We start from the raw sequence: 20,536 nt of genomic DNA on the forward strand, positions 1-20,536 counted from the left end.
GGATCATCTGTGAACTGCCTAATCAGTGGGGTTAACTCCTCGCATACTGGAAAGCAGGCATACTGCCACCTCCTACTAATGTATACAGAGTCTATGACTGTCACATATCCCCCTCCTCAGCGTAACATTACCGAGTGGAGCGGTGACTGTGCACCCTACAAAGTGCATCTGCATTACCGTGCAGTATGCCTGGCAAATGCTGCACTGTGAAGTTGAAGGGTTGTAATGATAGAAACCAGAGGGTAACTCTAGAGTTCTTTTCTTTGTTTTTATGCATCCACTGTAAGGGTGCATGGTCTGTAATGAGCGTAAACGACCTGCCTAATAGGTAATATTTTAAAGTGTCTGCTGCCCACTTTACGGCCAAACATTCTTATTCTACCGTGGTGTACCTTTGTTCGCGGGGACACAATTTGCGATTTAATACAAGACCGGGTGTTCCTCATCTCCTACAAACTGGGACAGGACAGCTCCGAGACCTACTTCGGAGACGTCCATTTGCAGAAAAAATTATTTGGTAAAATCCGGGGCTACCAAGACTGGGTGACTACAAAGCACTGTACGTAGGTCTAAAAATGCGGTCTCCGCACCACTGCTCCATTTTACCACATTGGGTGCCCTCGTTTTGACTAAATCTGAAAGTTGTGCAGCCCAGGTTGCAAAATGGGGTATAATTGCCACATTGATGACCCCTCTCTCCCTTGGGCTTCCCGCTTTCTCTCTCTAACCTCTTCTTTTGGCCTTCAACAGTGGACTGCAGCCAGCACCCACAAGGATGGCCACTACCTAGATCTGGTTTTCACTAAAAACTTTTCTCTCTCTGATTTCTCCATTTCCCCTTTTCTTCTCTCTGACCATCACCTCATCTCATTCTCTCTCTCGCATCTCCCCTTCTCCACCTCCATCTACCCCTCGGTTTTGCAGAAACCTGCGCTATATTAACCTACCAGCCTTTGAGTCCACTTTATGGTCCTCCCTCTCCTCTCTCAGCTCCAGACCCTGACAACCTGGTCAGGAACTACAACTCTGCCTTATCCTCCTCTCTTGATCTACATGCCCCGCTTTCTCTCTGCCATCCTCATCCTTCTAACCCCAGACCCTGGCTAAATTCCCACACTTGCATGCTGCGTTCCTCCACTCGTTCCTCTGAAAGCCTCTGGAGGAAATCTCACACTCTCGCAGACTTCCTTTACTACAAATTTATGCTATCCTGTTTCAACTCTGCCCTCTCTCAAGCTAAACAAACCTACTTTTCTTCACTAATCAACACGCACAAGTCTAACCCACTCTTCCCTGTCTTTGACGCTCTACTCAAACCACACTCAGCTGCCTCTTCTTCCTCCATCTCACCTCAGGACTTTGCTGACTATTTTAAGGAAAAGATGGAATCTATACGTCAGAACATCTCCTCTGTTTCCTCCTCCCATCCTACACCACTTCATAACTCTCCTCCTGCCTTCCTTGACTCTTTTTCCACTGTCTCAGAGGAGGAAGTGGCACCGTTGATCTCCTCTTCTCTCTCTACCACTTGCTCTCTTGACCCCATTCCCTCCCATCTACTGAAACCTATTGGTCCTACTATAATCCCTACGCTCACACACATTTTTAACTCCTCCCTCTACCCTGGTACCTTTCCATCATCCTTCAAACATGCAACAGTTATATCATTACTCAAAAACAGCAAGCTTGACCTTACCTGTCTTTCTAACTATCCACCTGTCTCCCTCCTGCCTTTTGCCTCCAAACTCCTTGAACATCTTGTATTCTCTCGCTTACTCCATTTTCTCAACACCTATTCTCTCCTAGACCCTCTACAATCTGGCTTCCGCACTGCTCACTCCCCTGAAACAGCCCTCACTAAAATAACTAATGACATCCAAGCTGCCAAAGACAGAGGTCATTACACTCTGCTCATATTACTCGACCTCTCTGCAGCATTTGACACCGTGGACCACCCTCTTCTCCTTCACATTCTCCATACTCTTGGTATTCGTAACAACGCTCTATCCTGGATCTCCTCTTACCTGTCCCATCGTACTTTCAGTGTCTCTTCTGCCAACACCTGCTCCTCTATTGATCTCTCTGTGGGGGTACCCCAGGGCTCTGTCCTGGGACCTCTTCTCTTTTTTCTGTGCCCACTCTCTCTAGGTGACCTAATAACATCTCTGGTTTAAATATCACCTCTATGCTGACGATACACAAATTTACTTTTCAACCCCCGACCTTACACCTGCTGTACAAACCAAAGTTTCTGAATGTCTCTCTGCGATATCATCCTGGATGGCCCTCCGCCGCCTTAAACTTAACACGGCAAAAACAGAGCTCCTCATACTTCCTCCCAAACCTGGCCCTACTTCCTCCTTTCACATTACTGTTGGAAGTACCATCATTCACCCACTCTCTCACATTCTCCTCTCACATTCAAAACGTTTCTAAAATCTATTGCTTTTTCCTCTGCAATATCACAAAGATATGCCTGTTCCTCTGTTGCTTGACTGCTAAAAGTCTGACCCAGGTCCTCATTCTCTCCCGTCTTGATTACTGTAACATCCTGCTGTCCGGCCTTCCTGCCTCCCTCATGTCTCCCCTACAATCTATCCTAAACGCTGCTGCCAGAATCGCTCTACTCTTTCCTAAAACTGTCTCCCTCCTGAAATCCCTCTCTTGGCTTCCAATCAAATCCCGCATCTCACACTCAATTCTCCTCCTCACTTTTAAAGCTTTACACTCTTCTGCCCCTCCTTAGATCTCAGCCCTAATTTCTCGCTATGCACCATCCCGACTCTTGCGTTCTTCTCAAGGATGTCTTCTCTCTACCCCTTTGTATCTAAAGCCCTCTCCCACCTTAAACCTTTCTCACCGACTGCCCGGACCTCTGGAATGCCCTTCTCTTCAATACCCGACTAGAACCCTCTCTATACACCTTTAAGACCCACCTTAAGACACACTTGCTTAAAGAGGCATATGAATACTACTGTGGATAATACTGGACACATGATACATAAAGCTTGGCCGCCTGCAGACGCACTTACCAGAATTCCCTCCTACTGTCTCTATACGTCCTCCCTACCTAACAATTAGATTGTAAGCTCCTCGGAGCAGGGACTCCTCTTCCTTAATGTTACTTCTATGTCTCAAGCACTTATTCTCATGACCTGTTATTTATATCATTTGTTATTTATATGATTACCATGTGTATTACTACTGTGAAGCACTATGTACATTAATGGCGCTATATAAATAAAAACATACAATACAATAAATCGCATATAGTAACCTACAATGCGTAGAAATGTCCTAATCTGTTTTTTTAAGAGGACGGGGCCAATTTTCAATGGCTTATACTTTATTGAGTTGGGGTTTGTACCCAAGGGGAGGGTCCAAGGTCTGAGCCCCAGATTGGGTAGTAAACAGACCTTAGCCCGCCCCCCTGTCACTCAAGGGAGCTGCTTACTGCAGACAAAAACCCGGATTAACCCCAACACTGCTGGTACCAGGGTTTATGTGTTAGGCAGGGCAGATTAGTAGCCAAAAAGGATACATGGCTACACACTCCCCCTGGTGGAATCTCACGGACTCCGCTGAGAACCTCAATTTAAGTACCATCCTTAAGTTGGAACAAGTGAAACAGGCATAACAATTGATACTATACAACAGTTACACTTAACAACAGTGAGGCAGTACAGATCCCTCCCATAACATGGAGAAACCTTACCCCCCTCAATAGTAATGTTTAGGGTCAGGCTTTTTAACTAACCTGCCCTAATAATAAGGAACGGTAACAGAGTACAACCTTTTGGGACCCCGCTCAGGTAGATACTCCACCCGGTCCAAATAGATGCCTCTCTCTACCCTCCATACTCTCATAAGGTAGCAGATTTTCTCCTTGTTGAAATACTTAGAGTAACTACACTTGGAGAATAGGTACGCTTGAACAGCATCCCTCAACCAACTCAACTTCTTCGTTGGCTTCTATCTCCCTCATGATGGGCTTGGGAACATAGGGATAGTCGAACCCATGAGACTGCCAGTATCTTTGCACTATTAGCCGGTCAGCCCTGCTACATTTGGTCAGTTTACGGCCACAGGCCTGGCCCGGTAGCACCCAAAATAGTGGCTCATGGGAGGGTTGTTCCTGATAATTTAGGGGTTGTATTAGCCCTAGCTTAATTTCCCTCTCTCCTTCTAAGAGCCTCCGCTGTCTCTTCTGCAGAGAACTCTCCTTCCTCCCACCAATGGTCCACAATGTCCCCGCTAATTAGCAAGAACCGTGTCTGGTCCATGTGATATACATAGCTTTGAAACATGGGGTCCCACCACGACAATACCTTCCCCACATTTGCATTGTATACAAACAATTCAGATGCTAATGTCACTCTAGAAAGTGTCCCAGATTTCTCTGACCTCTCTGACCCTTCTTTGCAGAAAGCCATATACTCAGCCATCCCACCCCCAGCAGGATCACCGTCGAACCTACCCCAGTTTCGCCAGTCCTTGGACGCTCTAGCTATCCCTCGATTGTACTGGGAAAAGTGGGCAGAAGCCTTAGGCCCCTCAATGTCTCTGTGGTGTCAGCTTCAGTAGGCCTACCACGTCCGGTTACCACCAGCACCTGGTTTTTATAAGGGTCCGTGGGGGCCTTGCGCCCTGGCTCTTGGCTTGGTTGTGGTGCCATTGTAGTAAACGGTTATGTGGGGCCGTACTCACCGGAGCGGATATAGTAGTGTCCTCCTCTGCCCCGGTGGTCTCCGCCACGGTTCCGCGCCTGCACCACCAGCGGTAGTGCTCCCACCTCCTCCCGGGCGGTCATCTTATCAGGTAAGTCTTTGGCAGGTTCTGGAACAGTGACACACCGGTCCCTTGGAGCATCCACTCCTGAGGCCACAGTCTATCCCGCACTTCTCTGCAGGAAGATCGCGTCTTTCCTCTGCTCCAGTAGAGAAGCAGCGACACCTTTGGCTTTAGGTGGGGAGTCCCACACCACGGGCATCTAGATGTCAGGCTCGCCTCTCCACCCGGAAAGTCACAGCAGGGGCAGATATACTTGAGGATGCTCTCCCCATTGACTTGGACTACCAGGAAGCCTCCTGGCAGTCGATACTGAGACACAGTACACCCGCTCATGGTAGGTACTGTATATCACAGTAATATTGTGAAGTGGCTCTTGCTCAGTTAACTCACCACGAGAAACTGAGGGTGCGGTAGCCTCTCTAGTAATTACAATGCCTCCTCCCCCTGGTGGATTTAGGAGTACAGGCACAAGGCAATTAGGTGTGGCTTTGGCTTTCGCGCCGAGCCACTCACAGCAGGTGGACACGGCTCCAGCTTTTGCGCAGACCCGGATACTTTTTAGGGCAGGGCTTAGCTTCGCGCCAAGCCCTGCACAAATTTGCAAAAGAAAAAGCTTGCAACTTGCAAACCCCTCCGTGCGGTCCTCCCGATTTTGGCGGGAACTGCTCCTTACACACACGCTGCAACTCCTCTCTGGTGGAGAATGTACCCCATGGCTAGGCAAAACCCCTCCAGTACGCTACACACGTTGACTGTCCAATTAGAGTACACTTCGGCTCCATCTGCTTGAGAACGCTGAGTATTGTTGAAGCTCCTCAAACGTAGGTTCTGCCATCCTGACTTTCAAGATCCGCCCCTCGGACACTACCCACAAATACTATAAATGCCAACCGTTGACCGTGATACTATAGTACTATGTCCCAGGACATACTTGAAAACGAGAGGTAACTCTCAATGTATTACTTCCTGGTAAAATATTTTATAAATAAATAAATAGTTCCCTTCCTGAGGTTTCTGGGTCCCAGAAAACCAAAACACCGCCTCCAGGCGCCCTACATATTAGTCCTTTGGGTGACACGAACTAGAACATGAACTAGCAAGAATCAGCATAGGTTACCTCACATTAGGGAACAGCACAGGCAGCAGCGCCACTGGCTGGGAAGTTGGTCCCTTGCTGGGCAGGAGTACCATGGACACTACCCCTGGCCACCATCCTTCTTAGTACTTAGAACTGGAGCGTATCTCCTTTCTCTGGCTTGCTTCGCTGTAAAAGCCTGTCCTGATGAGAATCTCAGCAGCGCTTCCAAATGTAACAGGTTTCCCCCACCCTCTGGGAGATCTCACTATTACATGGTGTGTTGTGCTGGTTACCTGCTGGCTCACAGAATCGCTGAGTTTCCCCGTTGTTAGTGGGGAAGACAGGACAGGCTTTTGGGGTGATGTTTGGTTCTGTCTCACTGGTGCGATGCCTCCATCTCCAGCAGGCTCCAGTAGTACTAGATGAAATCCCTGCAGGAGAACCCTCTTCTATTACTCCCCTGATTAATTGCATTCTCAGACCGGAGTATATAATAACAGGAACAGTATTTATTCTTCACACACAGGGTAACGGCATACACGGTGCACTTCTTCTCACTCCTCTAGATGGTCCATGGAATCAACACCCAGCCCCAAGGCCCAGGAGTCTATCTTTGCTCTTCCCCTATTCCCTGTGCAAAAGGGAGGGGATGGAAAGTGGTCAGAGCCCTGACTCCACACTCCCAGCCTCTCTCACAGACCACATAATGGAGAGAACTGACTACATTTGGCCGTGCAGCCCCTTTTGTACCCCAGGGGAGGGTCCAAGGTCTGAGCCCCTGATTGGGCAGTACACAGGCCTTAGCCTGCCCCCCTATCACTCAAGGGAGCTGCTTACTGCAGGGGAAACCTCGGATTAACCCCAACACTGCCTGCGCTGTACCAGGGCTTATGTGTTAGGCAGGGCAGATTAGTAGCCAAAAAGGGTTGATGGCAATAGGGGGAATGAGTGAGAGGAGGGGGGGGGGGGGGAATGAGGGAGAGGAGGGGGGGGAATGAGTGAGAGGGGGAGGGGGAATGAATTAGAGGAGAAGGGGGAACAAGTGAGAGGAGGGGGGAATTGAGTGAGATGAGGAGAGGGAAATGAGTGAGAGGAGGAGTACTGAATGAGTGAGAGGAGAAGGGGGAATGAATTAGAAGGGAAGGGGGATTGAGTGAGAAGAGGAGGAGGGGAATGAGTGAGATGAGGAAGGGGGAATGAGTGAGATGAGGAAGGGGGAATGAGGGAGAGGAGTAGGGGGGAATTAGTGAGATGAGGAGGGGGGAACAAGTGAGATGAGGAGGGGGGAACGAGTGAGATGAGGAGGGGGGAACGAGTGAGATGAGGAGGGGGGAACGAGTTAGACGAGGAGGGGGGAATGAGTGAGAGGAGGGGGAAATGAGTGAGTGGAGGGGGGGAATGAGTGAGAGGAGGGGGGAATGAGTTAGAGAAGGGGGAATGAGTGAGAGGAGGAGGGGGGAATGAGTGAGTGGAGGGGGGGAATGAAAGAGGAGGATAGTTAATGAGTGAGATGAGGGGGGAGATGCGTGAGAGGAGGATGGGGAATGAGTGAGATGAGGAGGGGGGAATGGGATGAGGAGGGGGAATGGGATGAGGAGGGGGAATAAATGAGAGAAGGAGCGGAAGGATTGAGTGAGATGAGGAGGGGGATTGAATTAGAAGGGAAGGGGGATTGAGTGAGAGGAGGAGGGGAATGAGTGAGAAGAGGAAGGGGGAATGAGTGAGATGAGGAAGGGGGAATGAGGGAGAGGAGTAGGGGGGAATTAGTGAGATGAGGAGGGGGGAACGAGTGAGATGAGGAGGGGGGAATGAGTGAGATGAGGAGGGGGGAACAAGTTAGACGAGGAGGGAGGAATGAGTGAGAGGAGGGGGGGAATGAGTGAGTGGAGGGGGGGAATGAGTGAGTGGAGGGGGGGAATGAGTGAGTGGAGGGGGGAATGAGTGAGAGGAGGGGGAATGAGTGAGAGGAGGAGGGGGGAATGAGTGAGTGGAGGGGGGAATGAGTGAGAGGAGGGGGAATGAGTGAGAGGAGGGGGAATGAGTGAGAGGAGGGGGAATGAGTGAGTGGAGGGGGGAATGAGTGAGAGGAGGGGGAATGCGTGAGAGGAGGGGGAATGAGTGAGAGGAGGGGGAATGAGTGAGAGGAGGGGGAATGAGTGAGAGGAGGATGGGGGAATGAGTGAGTGGAGGGGGGGAATGAAAGAGGAGGATTGGTAATGAGTGAGATGAGGAGGGGGGAATGCGTGAGAGGAGGATGGGGAATGAGTGAGATGAGGAGGGGGGAATGGGATGAGGAGGGGGAATAAATGAGAGAAGGAGCGGAAGGATTGAGTGAGATGAGGAGGGGGATTGAATTAGAAGGGAAGGGGGATTGAGTGAGAGGAGGAGGGGAATGAGTGAGAAGAGGAAGGGGGAATGAGTGAGATGAGGAAGGGGGAATGAGGGAGAGGAGTAGGGGGGAATTAGTGAGATGAGGAGGGGGGAACGAGTGAGATGAGGAGGGGGGAATGAGTGAGGAGGGGGGAACAAGTTAGACGAGGAGGGAGGAATGAGTGAGAGGAGGGGGGAATGAGTGAGTGGAGGGGGGAATGAGTGAGTGGAGGGGGGAATGAGTGAGTGGAGGGGGGGAATGAGTGAGTGGAGGGGGGAATGAGTGAGAGGAGGGGGAATGAGTGAGAGGAGGAGGGGGGAATGAGTGAGTGGAGGGGGGAATGAGTGAGAGGAGGGGGAATGAGTGAGAGGAGGGGGAATGAGTGAGAGGAGGGGGAATGAGTGAGTGGAGGGGGGAATGAGTGAGAGGAGGGGGAATGCGTGAGAGGAGGGGGAATGAGTGAGAGGAGGAGGGGGGAATGAGTGAGTGGAGGGGGGGAATGAAAGAGGAGGATTGGTAATGAGTGAGATGAGGAGGGGGGAATGCGTGAGAGGAGGATGGGGAATGAGTGAGATGAGGAGGGGGGAATGGGATGAGGAGGGGGAATAAATGAGAGAAGGAGCGGAAGGATTGAGTGAGATGAGGAGGGGGATTGAGTGACAGTGGAGAATCGGGGTGTGGGGGGAGATTGAGCAAAAAGAAGGGGGGGCTGGAAGACAATGGCCTGCCAAAAAATGTGTACCCATTTATTGGCACGTCTTGATAAAAAGGTTGGTCACCCCTGATCTAGAGGACCTGCAGGCTTGATGTAGGTTGTTTCCTTTTAATCCTACGCAAGGCATGTGAGAAATTAAACATTTTAAATACATATTTTTAATTGCAGTACTGGGCAAGATTCCTGTCTGCTATAACCTTTCTTGTTGGTATGTGAGGCTGCAGTCTCTTCTCTGCCCAATATGTCCCTGCTCCTGTCCTGTTTGAAGTCTTTCTCACATGCTACATTCTAACTCTGGAACCTCTGACAGGTGCGAAATCGCAAGCTGCCATCTGACAAGGGTTGCCTAAAATTACTTGCAGTTACCAGTTATTAAAAACATGATGGCTGTATACAAGTAAATAAAATACATGAAAACAACAAATTCATATTTAACATTTTATTTGGGACATCGAAAAAATTACTTTTTCAAATGGCCTCAAAGTTATTTCACGTCCGCCGCAGTGTGAAGGGACTGTACGGTCAGGAAGGAAGGACTGACGACACAACATCATCATGCAGGAGCGCGTGTCGGCTGAACCGCGTATCGGAGCAAACTGGAAGCTGAGATCTGTATTACCAGCTGTGGAGATTGTAATACTGCGGGCAGAGTCCATGACTGCTGGAGCATAGTTGGAGTTGAGCTGGAGACGGGTTTCAGTGTCCACGGGCTGCTGCAGATATTTGGATCGGATTTCCACAACAGATTCTCACAGCTGGCGGTGATATTTATTCACAAATGCTTGATTTTAACCTTGCCTTGTGAGTGAGCCTATTACCTCCCTCCCTATTTCCCATAATTAAATGTACTTTTTACGCTATGGGCTGTGCGCTCTCTCCTCCTCTTATATACAGTTGTGTGAAAAAGTAAGTACACCCTCTTTGAATTCCATGGTTTTACATATCAGGACATAATAACAACCATCTGTTCCTTAGCAGGTCTTAAAATTAGGTAAATACAACCTCAGATGAACAACACATGACATATTACACCGTGTCATGATTTATTTAACAAAAATAAAGCCAAAATGGAGAAGCCATGTGTGAAAAACTAAGTACACCCTTACTGCTTCCATAGGAATTAAGATGCTAATCAAATGCCAGGTGCTGCTAATCAAAGGCCCTTGATTAATTGATCATCAGCAAGTGTGACCACCTCTATAAAAGCCGATATTTTAGCAGTTTGCTGGTCTGGAGCATTCAGGTGTGTGTTAACACAATGCCAAGGAGGAAAGACATCAGCAATGATCTTAGAGAAGCAATTATTGCTGACCATCAATCTGGGAAGGGTTATAAGGCCGTTTCCAAACAATTTAAAGTCCATCATTCTACAGTGAGAAAGATTATTCAAAAGTGGAAAACATTCAAGACAGTTGCCAATCTTCCCAGGAGTGGACGTCCCAGCAAATTCACCCCAAGGTCAGACCGTGCAATGCTCAGAGAAATTGCAAAAAAAAAAACAAGTTACATCTCAGACGCTACATGCCTCAGTTAGCATGTTAAATATTAAAGTTCATGACAGTACAATTAGAAAAAGACTCAACAAGTATGTTTTGTTTGGAAGGGTTGCCAGGAGAAAGCCTATTCTCTCTAAAAAGAACATGGCAGCACAGCTTAGGTTTGCAAAGTTGCATCTGAACAAACCACAAGACTTCTAGAACAATGTCCTTTGGACAGACGAGACCAAAGTGGAGATGTTTAGCCATAATGTACAGCACCGATTTTGGCGAAAACCAAACACAGCATATCAGCACAAACACCTCATACCAACTGTCAAGCACGGTGGTGGAGGGATGATGATTTGGGCTTGTTTTGCAGCCACAGGACCTGGGAACTTTGCAGTCATTGAGTCGACCATGAACTCTTCTGTATACCAAAGTATTCTAGAGTCAAATGTGAGGCCATCTGTCCGACAGCTAAAGCTTGGCCGAAATTGGGTCATACAACAGGACAATGATCCCAAGCACACCAGCAAATCTACAACAAAATGGCTGAAAAAGAAAAGAATCAAGGTGTTGCAATGGTCCAGTCAAAGTCCAGACCTCAACCCGATTGAAATGCTGTGGCTGGACCTTAAGAGAGCTGTGTATAAACAAATGCCCACAAACCTCAATGAACTGAAGCAACTTTGTAAAGAAAAGTGGGCCAAAATTCCTCCACATACAGAAAGTCATACAGAAAACGATTACTTCAAGTTATTGCTGCTAAAGGTGTTCTACAATCTATTGAATCATAAGGTATATTTAGTTTTTCACACATGGCTTCTCCATTTTGGCTTTATTTTTGTTAAATAAATCATGACACGGTGTAATATGTCATGTGTTGTTCATCTGAGGTTGTACTGTATTTACCTAATTTTTAGACCTGCTAAGGAACAGATGATTGTTATTATGTCCTTATATGTAAAATCATAGAATTCAAAGAGGGTATACTTTCTTTTTCACACAACTGTGTGTGTGTGTGTGTGTGTGTGTGTGTGTGTGTGTGTGTGTGTGTGTGTGTGTGTGTGTGTGTGTGTGTGTGCGCATGTATATATATATATATATATATATATATATATATATATATATATATATAGTGGCTTGAGGATTGGCTTGTGTAATACGAGCTTGAGACAAAAGGTGGCACTGAGTGCTCATTTGCATGTCATTTCCCAGAATCCCTTGCTGCAGTGGAAGCGCTGTATGCTGGGTGACAATGGGGAAAGACAGGGTTGCAGACCTGTCTAAGACATGCAAATGAACATACAGTAATATTTACAGTTGCTTTATGCTTTACTGTGGAGGGCTTTTGTCACTTTTTTTACCCACCATAACCTTAATGACAGTGGTGATTACCTAGTCTAGTCTCAAACCTGCAAGCCATTAAGACCAGCCTCACACTGATGATACCCATCAAGGTTGAAACATGTATGTGAGTAGGTCTAATGGCTTTGCATCTCATCCCAGCCTCTGTTTAAAAGCTGTGTTTAAAACAGCATGCATTGGCTTGAGGATTGGCTTGTGTAATACGAGCTTGAGACAAAAGGTGGCACTGAGTGCTCATTTGCATGTCATTTCCCAGAATCCCTTGCTGCAGTGGAAGCGCTGTATGCTGGGTGACAATGGGGAAAGACAGGGTTGCAGACCTGTCTAAGACATGCAAATGAACATACAGTAATATTTACAGTTGCTATATATATATATATATATATATATATGTGCCATGCACTCAGATGATTCATGCTCTTCAAGGTTACACTTACATTTTCCCTATGTCTCTACAGTATCATATTGTAAGCTTTGTGGAAGGACTGATCTTTTCCTTATGTTTACAGTCATGTTTAGTGCTCCTCATCCTTGACAGTATAAATAATTCAGTCGTTAAATTTTTATGTTTCAACGGTAAATATTGAGTACAAAGTTTAGCACTATACAAACAATAAGTAATAGCACAAAGTAATAACAGAAGGGATAGACTCAATGGGCATCTAGTTTGTTCTTTCTTATAGTATCAAAGTTTTAAAATAAGGCCATTAGAATTTGATGGAACAGACCAAAAGCACAAAAATTGACTAAGCAGACGACATCCGCCACTACGGAATGGGACATTTGGTCGTGGCCGTCCCAGCGTGGACGCTCTGCCGTTGGACTCTCTGCCACCAGCTGCTTCCACGATAAGGTGAGTTTTGGGGTTGAGGGTTAACTTTTGGGGTTTTAGTGGTTAGGGGTTAAGGATTTTATGGTAGGGAGTAGCGTTAGAACTAGGAGTTAAGATTAGGGGGCTTTAGGGTAAAGGTTAATTACTTAGTTCAGCAGCAAAGTGGCCGGAGGCGGAAGATCCCTGCGGCGAGGTCACTTGCCGCGAAACACCAGCAGGAATTTGGTTGCGGCAAAACGGCTGTGACCAAATGTCCTTGATCGTGTCACTGAAAGACACCTAATGGCCCATTCAAGTCAATGGGTGGTAAGGTGTATTATATTGTGGAATAGAATGGCTTAGTAAATCTGAACTATTAACAGAAACAGAAGGAGAATGAAGGGGAGTGCAAAAGATACAAATGGACAGACGATAGTGGATTGGCTAGTAATATAACCAAACAACGATATACACAGATACATGCACAAGGGCTAATATAGCCACAGTCAATGCACTTATTTGAAGGTGTGGGTAAAGAAGGTGGTACAGGCATACCCCGCATTAACGTACGCAATGGGTCCAGAGCATGTCATAACAATCATTGATCAAGCATAACATTTATTGATCAAGCATGTAATTTCCATTAGAGGAGATGTACACACTATCTATTAGCATGTGAATACAGGCTATCTTCCAGTCAATACCACGGATTTTAAATTGAAACAAAGAACATCAGCTGATTGTCTTGCACATTTAGATTCGTTTGGGACCACAGGAAGGGTATTTAAACCATCAGCAGGACATCACGCAGATTCATTGAGCCTGAGAAAGCGAGAATCCAGCGAAACACGTTGCTCATCTGCGTGACCTTTTTTCCCCCCGCAGCCACCGTAGCTGCCTGTCTCGGCTGCATTCTAGCTTGCATTCCAGGACTGTATACCGGACGTGGTATCGGAGACCTGACTGTTCCACAGGGATCACGGACTCTGCCACAGCCGCAGAGGACCTTTTTAATATGCAAGTCTATATTTGTGCTGCACAAATAATAAAATACTGTTGTTTTATTATAGCACATTTTCGATGCGCATTCAATGTCTTTGGGAGACTCTCCCTTGATGAGGTGATCTGACAACCTTCACCCAGGGAAGCATCTCGCCCACGGAGACTCCGAATTGGCATGGTGACAAAGTAAAGAAACCTTTGAGCACCTTTGGCTTACATATGGCCATGTAAGTAGCATCTTTTTATATATGGGAGACGAAAAAGAAAGAAAGATCCCCGTGATGCACTCTCCTCCACTAATATCAAAAATAAATACATTTTATTATTACATAATCGAAATGGAAAAGAATTCAAACCTACTTCTAGCGCTCCCACTAGTCTGTCTCACATCAAATCCCATAAATGTCTGATCTGTGATGACTTCTCATATACATCGGCAGGGAATCCCTAAATGCCACTGATGAGTGTGTACATACCCCTATGTTCATTCACCACTATACAATAAGCAAAAAATAGTGGTGCCTGCCACCATATCCCATTAACATGGAGTCGGGCTCACAATACTGCAAGTGTAAGGAACACACTGCAGCAACCAAACCACTATGGCACATTTCCACACCAACCAAATGATGCAAAACCTGTTTACGTGATAAAAACAACAGGCGACATGGAAATGTCACACTAAATTTAGGATTCTGATCTTCCACATTGAGGAACTTATTGTTTTTACTAAAATCTCAGAACTGCAGAAGCAGAGCACCATAGAAAAGGAATTCCATTAAAAGCAACAGAGGGTTTTCCTTTGTTAAATCTGGTGCAATGCTTTTGCACGGGTTGTGACCCAGTTTTGCTGCTGGGGGACTTTGGCGTTTATCTTAAAGTGCTCAAATGGCAGTTTTTAGGCAGATGAAATTGGGCTCAGGGAAAAGAAGGATGTTGCGTTACCATACAATTTGCAACTTAAAACACATTATACACACACATTACCAGATCACTTCTCTAAGCCTGGATATAATATTAAAGACACGGAGGTCACCAATCTATCTGACTCCACTGCCTGCCACCATATCCCATGCATGGCTCCTTAACAAGAATGCTAAGAAAAGCCAAGTAAAGGTTCACCCCCTCTGCCTCCGAGGGCTGCAGCATGCAGGGCTCAGTGTGGGAAGCTGCTGAGGGATGGGAAAACGGAGGAGGCAACATCAAAGGCTGTGCTGCGACATGCCTGTGACAGGATTCCCCCCCCCCCCCCCCCCGCCTGGATCTGCATATCTTATGTAAGCAGCCAGGAGCAGAGGGAAGCGAGTACAGTGCAGGAGAGGCGAGAAGTGAGAGAAAAGGGCAGAAACGAGAAAAATGATTGCCTGGAAAATATAATAGGGGGAAAAGCAAGAGTAGAAGAGGCACCAAAAATAAGTATTTTTAAAAAAAAAGTACTCGAGGGAAAAAAAAGGATTTAACACGTTTGCTGCCAGAACTTTGTACGATGTTGTGCATCTCTGGCAGGGAACGTTTTGTAAGGTTAATTACAGGGGAATTACAGGCCTGAAAGCCTAACATCAATAGTGGGGAAACTACTTGAAGATTTAGTACGGGATAATATTCAGGAATACCTAATGTAAAACAAAATTATTAGTAATAGTCAGCATGGATTTCTGAAGGATAGATCATGCCAAACTAACCTTATTAGTTTATTTGAGGAGGTAAGTAGGAATTTAGACCAGGGTAATGCAGTTGATGTGGTCTACTTAGATTTTGCAAAGGATTTTTCTATGGTTCCATACAAGAGGTTTGTGTACAAAATAAAGCAATTTGGACAAAAAAATATTTGCACCTGGCTTGAAAACTGGTTGAAGGATAGACAACAGAGGGTTGTCATAAATGGAACCTTTTCAAGTTGGGAAAAAGTTTTAAGTGGAGTATCTCAAGGATCGGTACTGGGACCCCTGCATTTTAACTTATTTATTAATGACCTTGAGGTTGGCATAGAGAGCAGTCTCCATCTTTACTGATGACACTAAATTGTGTAAGGTAGTAGAATCAAAGCAGAACCCAATGGCATGCAGTAGCGGCAAACGCAAATCGGATTTTATTTTGCATTAAACAGGGAATGGATGGAAGTGAAGTAAACATAATTATGCCCCTCTATAAAGCATTAGTAAGATCACACCTTGAATATGGAGTACAGTTTTGGGCACCACTCCATAAAAAAATACATTATGGAACTTGAAAAAGTGCAGAGAAGAGCCACCAAATGAATAAAAGGGATGAAAAAGTATGCAGGGATATACTAAATAAGTAAACATTTGAAGGATGTTGTAAAATGTCCTTAGGATTTCTTATAGATGTTGATCCAGGGAGAAATCAGATTGACATTATTTGGAGTCTAGAAGGAATTTATTTTTCCCCTTACGAGACAGCATTGGATGATGTTTCACTGGGGTTTTTTGTTTGCCTTCCTCTCGATCTAAATACTGTAAATACAACTATAGACTAAATTATTTGTCTACATTTAGCACAAGTTGAACTTGATGGACGTATGTCTTTTTTCAACCTCATCTACTACAGACGAGACAACGAGTATTCTAAATCTTGCCTTAAACTAGCCCGGTTACATGCTGGGTACATGCTGGGTGTAACCTGGCTAGTTTAAGGCAAGTTTAAGGCATTTCTGCATTGACTAATGACCCATAGGATTAACACAGCAGGTTTGAATGGGACTGCCAGGGACCCCCGCTGTTAATCTGATGGCCATTAGTCAATGCAGAAATGCTTTAACTTGCCTTAAACTAGACCCAGCATGTACCTGGGTCTTTTTGGCGATTGCCACTGGTTTGTGTTAGAATAACCATCGGCACTACATCTACTATGTAAATATGTAACGATGTTACTCAGACTACAGAGTGATGATACAGGGTATTTCTATACACTTCCAACACAAGGAGATTTCAATCCTAGAGTGACTTTTCAATAAAATGCCACTGTTTGTAAAGATTTTGGGACATATCTACTGTATTAAGCTGAGCTAAGCTGTAAAGCATACTGGGCCATATTTATGAAGGAGTCTTCTGGCATAATATACAAAAAGTATGGTGTGAAGGCAGTACTCAATAAAAGCAAAATATGACAGACATAATTCTGACAGCTTCTGGGCTAGTGGCACAACAAAGACCCACAGTTTCAGGGACACGTAACATTATTCGGTTCAAATTGCTTGATATCATATAGTTCTATGCTTTCTGTGTATGCACTTGTATGTCCTGGAGACCAGGACTCTGTCACTGTCTATGCGATTAGCAGATTCATATGCTTGTACCTCAGATTACACCACAGTAAAGAACTGTCAATCCGTTTTGTACAATTATCAGTCCTTGGTTTCTGGCAGACACTGTGAACAGTGTACAGACTGATCAGTACTTGTGGCTTAGAGCTGTTCTCATAAGATTGAGGTGTGCCTAAAACATAGTGATTATTTTGCTGCTTGGACAGTCTTTTGTTTGGCAATTATTTGGTTTTTGCTTACACTAAGTGACAACAGAGACGCTGTAATTATTACAAATTTGTCCTTGGTTCAGTTCATTGCTGACTTCACAGTGCTTACTCTCTGACACTACCCAATTCGGATTTTTATTCCAGCAGAGGGATCGGTAGTAGGTGGGGTATAAGGGAAGTACCACAGGCCCCATGGGTCTGTGGGAATGGGCCTGAAGAAGGGGCAGTCCGTCCCAAAATGTTGCCCCCCTCATTCCTACAGATTACTTGTGCATTTTGTGTTATACTACCCAGTGTGTCCTTTGTCTTTTCCTCACCCTCTTTCCCTCCCCCACCTTGTTTGTTCCCTTTCCCACCCCACCCCATCCCTCTCACTGCCAACCATTGTGTCATTTTGTATATACACAGTCTAGTGCTGTTTGCAATGCACAAGCTGTAAGGCATCTCTCTTTTTTTATATACATGTAACGGGTATTCCCCCACCCCCAATCGCAAATAGAGTGAATGTGAGGGGGAACCTATATGTTACCAGGTGTGGTGCGTATACCTGCAGGTTCACAGGAGGCCTGAGCCTCCGCTAGTGAGAGCCTGGGGTGAATCTCTGGAACGTTCTCGTCGGTCAGCGCCTCCACCTATGTAGGATTCTATAGGAATGTAGAATGGGCCTAGCATAGGAACCCACCCAGAAACCAAATACACCAGGGTTATGGCTAAAAGGTTTACTGAACGAGCAAATAACACAATAACATCACATCACATTGTATAGCAACACAACACAGAGTATCATACTTTCCCAGTGCAACATCATCAGTATGCACAACGATATATATGCCACCCTCTGCCACTAGCTGGCAGCTATAACCTTGCCCCTAACTGGGCTATAACCTCCTTACACAGTATCCCCAAAGTCCTTGTACCCAAAGTCCCAAGAGTCCCACAACCCCACCCACGTGTGGAACAGCGCTGCCCACTAAGATGAAGTGTATAGGTGGTGCACTTGGTGACTTGGATAATACCTGCCCGGTGCTCCTGCTACGGGGTGCGCAGATGACCTTTGCTTGGAATCCCTTGCTCCAGGAGATGATCCAAGATGCCTCCGCCTCAACGGTGGGTGGCTCCTGCCTGGAGTGATCCACCTTTATAATGTCTCTTATCTCTGCTAACGCAGAGGATGTATTACCTTCACAGCAATTGCCAGGATAGTCACGGTTCCTGGCTGGACCCTTACTTGTCTAGGTTCTACAGGACCCTGTCCCTAGTCTAAGAGGAGTCCCTGTAGTAACCACAAGCTGAGGTGAGTAGGGCCTAGCTGGGGGCTAAGGGGAGACTTCTGGCCTAGTGCAGGAGGCTACTTTCCTCCCTGCACAAACACACCCTCCCCTCTCTGTGTCTCAGCTCCTAACTGACAATCCCTGTCTTCACACAACATTGTTGCAACTTTGCAGCATGAGAATCTGTCAGCCTTATTGGCTGTCTGGCTGCCTGTGACCAGGGTGAAAGTGCAGTCCCCAGAGGCTGCTGGGAACTGTAGTCCTTGGTGGCTCTCTTTAACATTGGGGCCTCGTGCGCGCTGTGTAATGGCCGCTACCGCTGCTAACTGCGCATGTGCAAACTGGGGGATGTCCCTGACTATGGAGCGCCTCTTCTCACTCCCTGTAATGGCTGCCGTATCGCATCTGGGGCTATACTGCGCGTGCGCGAACTTCTGCGTATGTGCAAACGCACACAAGATGGCGGCGCCCTGTAGCTGATGTTGCCGGGAGCCCCCGGTGACGCGATCACCCCTGCAACTGCCCTCACGCTGTCGCAGGTAAGAGAGAGAGAACCGAATGTCTGGGGAGACAGAGGGGACCTGGCTACATACAATATATTTCTTTATTCTTTGGCATAAACCCGTTGCCGTATTGTCGTTTATTTTGAGTGGTAGGAATGTCCCCCATGTTTTCTGACATAATATACCTTCTGGTGTTGAAAGATACCTTACAGCCCAGTCACAGGGGGTATCTTATGGCAGAAGATTGCTTAGTAATGATGGGCCCTTAGGTCCTATTCAAGTGAATAGCACATACGACTCATTATGTTCATTCAACTCCAAATTAAATGCTAAAGTGTTACCTTTTCCTTAACACACTCACCCCTGCACTGACCTGTAGGGTGTTGACTGGGAAGGAAGAGATGGGGGGGAAGTCCATGATCTGCAGCTCGTGGACATGGCCATTCATGACGACGGCCGGCAGGAAGACACGGCGAGCCTTGGTGGGAACACAGGCCTCGCTGAACTCGTTGTACATGAACTGCCGCACAATGGCGCTCTTCCCCACCCCTTGGGCCCCGAGCACCGCGATCTTGAAGGTCGTCACCATGCCTCCCTGGGCCGGTGGTGGGTGGCTCCTTCACGCGGTCCGTGGCGTTGGCAGGATGGCCCCCCTGCGGCATATTCCGGCGGCTGCGGTCTCAGCCACGTTCAGGAAGCATCTCGCAGCAGGGCAGGCGCAGGAGGCTGGAAAAGCAAAATGGGGAAACCGTCACCAGTGCAAGTTATAGCTGCTTTGATCAATTCCTCATCTTTATTTCCGTACATTGTTTATTTAAAAAAAAGGATAAGCACTTGTCACAATCTTCAAACAGTGGATACAGGTGTGAACCTCTGATATTTGGGGGTTCAGTGCACCCCAAAAGGCATTTTAATGAAAATGTGTGGAATTTAATCAGTGCAGAATATTTTGAAGAAGTTTGCACTTATGGCTCCATGTTCCTGGTTCGCAGAAGAAGCCCCCCGCCCTGCCCCTATCAAGGGATGCAAACCAATGGGGGGCGGGGGAGGAGAGAGATTCCTCCAGCGCTTTGCTATGTGCCCTAAACGGCGTTCCCAATTTAAGTATGTAATGTTACTTTGATCCCATTTTAGTGACCAGTGCAAAGTCACTTTAAAGCTTAGGTTGACCTTGATTCATTGATTGTATTACTTCAGCAATGATGCAGTAAGAATTACAACATAGCAGAGTGCTGAAGGACTTTTTGTTTTTTTTTTACCAGTGAGACTCCACTGAAGTCTATTAGATTTCTGATGCTAAAAATTAAGGCCATCGACTCCAAATCAGAGAGATTTACAGAAAATCAGTGAGAGTTGAGATGCCTTTGACAGAGTTAGAATTTATGAAGCCAGACCAGTGGTTATCCAGCAGAGCATATCACCTCATCTGTATGAATCACATAGCAAATAGGAATGTAACACGAAAGGGGGTGGTTTCTTGTAGAAAATTAATATAATTTCTCCCCCTCTTTTTTTTTTTTTTAATGAACATTTATTTTATTGATGATAGATTCTTCCATTCTCTTTCTATACAATTGCAAAAAAAAATTACAAGCCGAAATACATGTACTGTAACCTAATAAAAATAAAAGTTGTCTCTGTATGCCTTATTGCAGT

At 46.2% G+C, this 20,536-nt stretch overlaps 1 protein-coding gene across 3 annotated transcripts in view; it reads right to left on the bottom strand.

Moving 5' to 3' along the window:
• Positions 1 to 20,536, bottom strand: part of RASL10B (RAS like family 10 member B) — a 98,485-nt gene that overhangs the window by 2,902 nt on the left and 75,047 nt on the right. For 2 of the 3 annotated variants that reach the window (XM_075589870.1, XM_075589871.1), the window contains one exon: positions 19,242 to 19,606. In XM_075589870.1, the coding sequence (XP_075445985.1) occupies positions 19,242 to 19,469 (228 nt within the window). In that variant the 5' untranslated portion in view covers positions 19,470 to 19,606. The remainder of the gene's footprint in view (positions 1 to 19,241; positions 19,607 to 20,536) is intronic. The other variant, XM_075589872.1, reaches the window with a different exon arrangement.

This window comes from Ascaphus truei, chromosome 3 (genome assembly GCF_040206685.1).
Source record: "Ascaphus truei isolate aAscTru1 chromosome 3, aAscTru1.hap1, whole genome shotgun sequence".
In the NCBI taxonomy this organism is placed as follows: domain Eukaryota; kingdom Metazoa; phylum Chordata; class Amphibia; order Anura; family Ascaphidae; genus Ascaphus; species Ascaphus truei.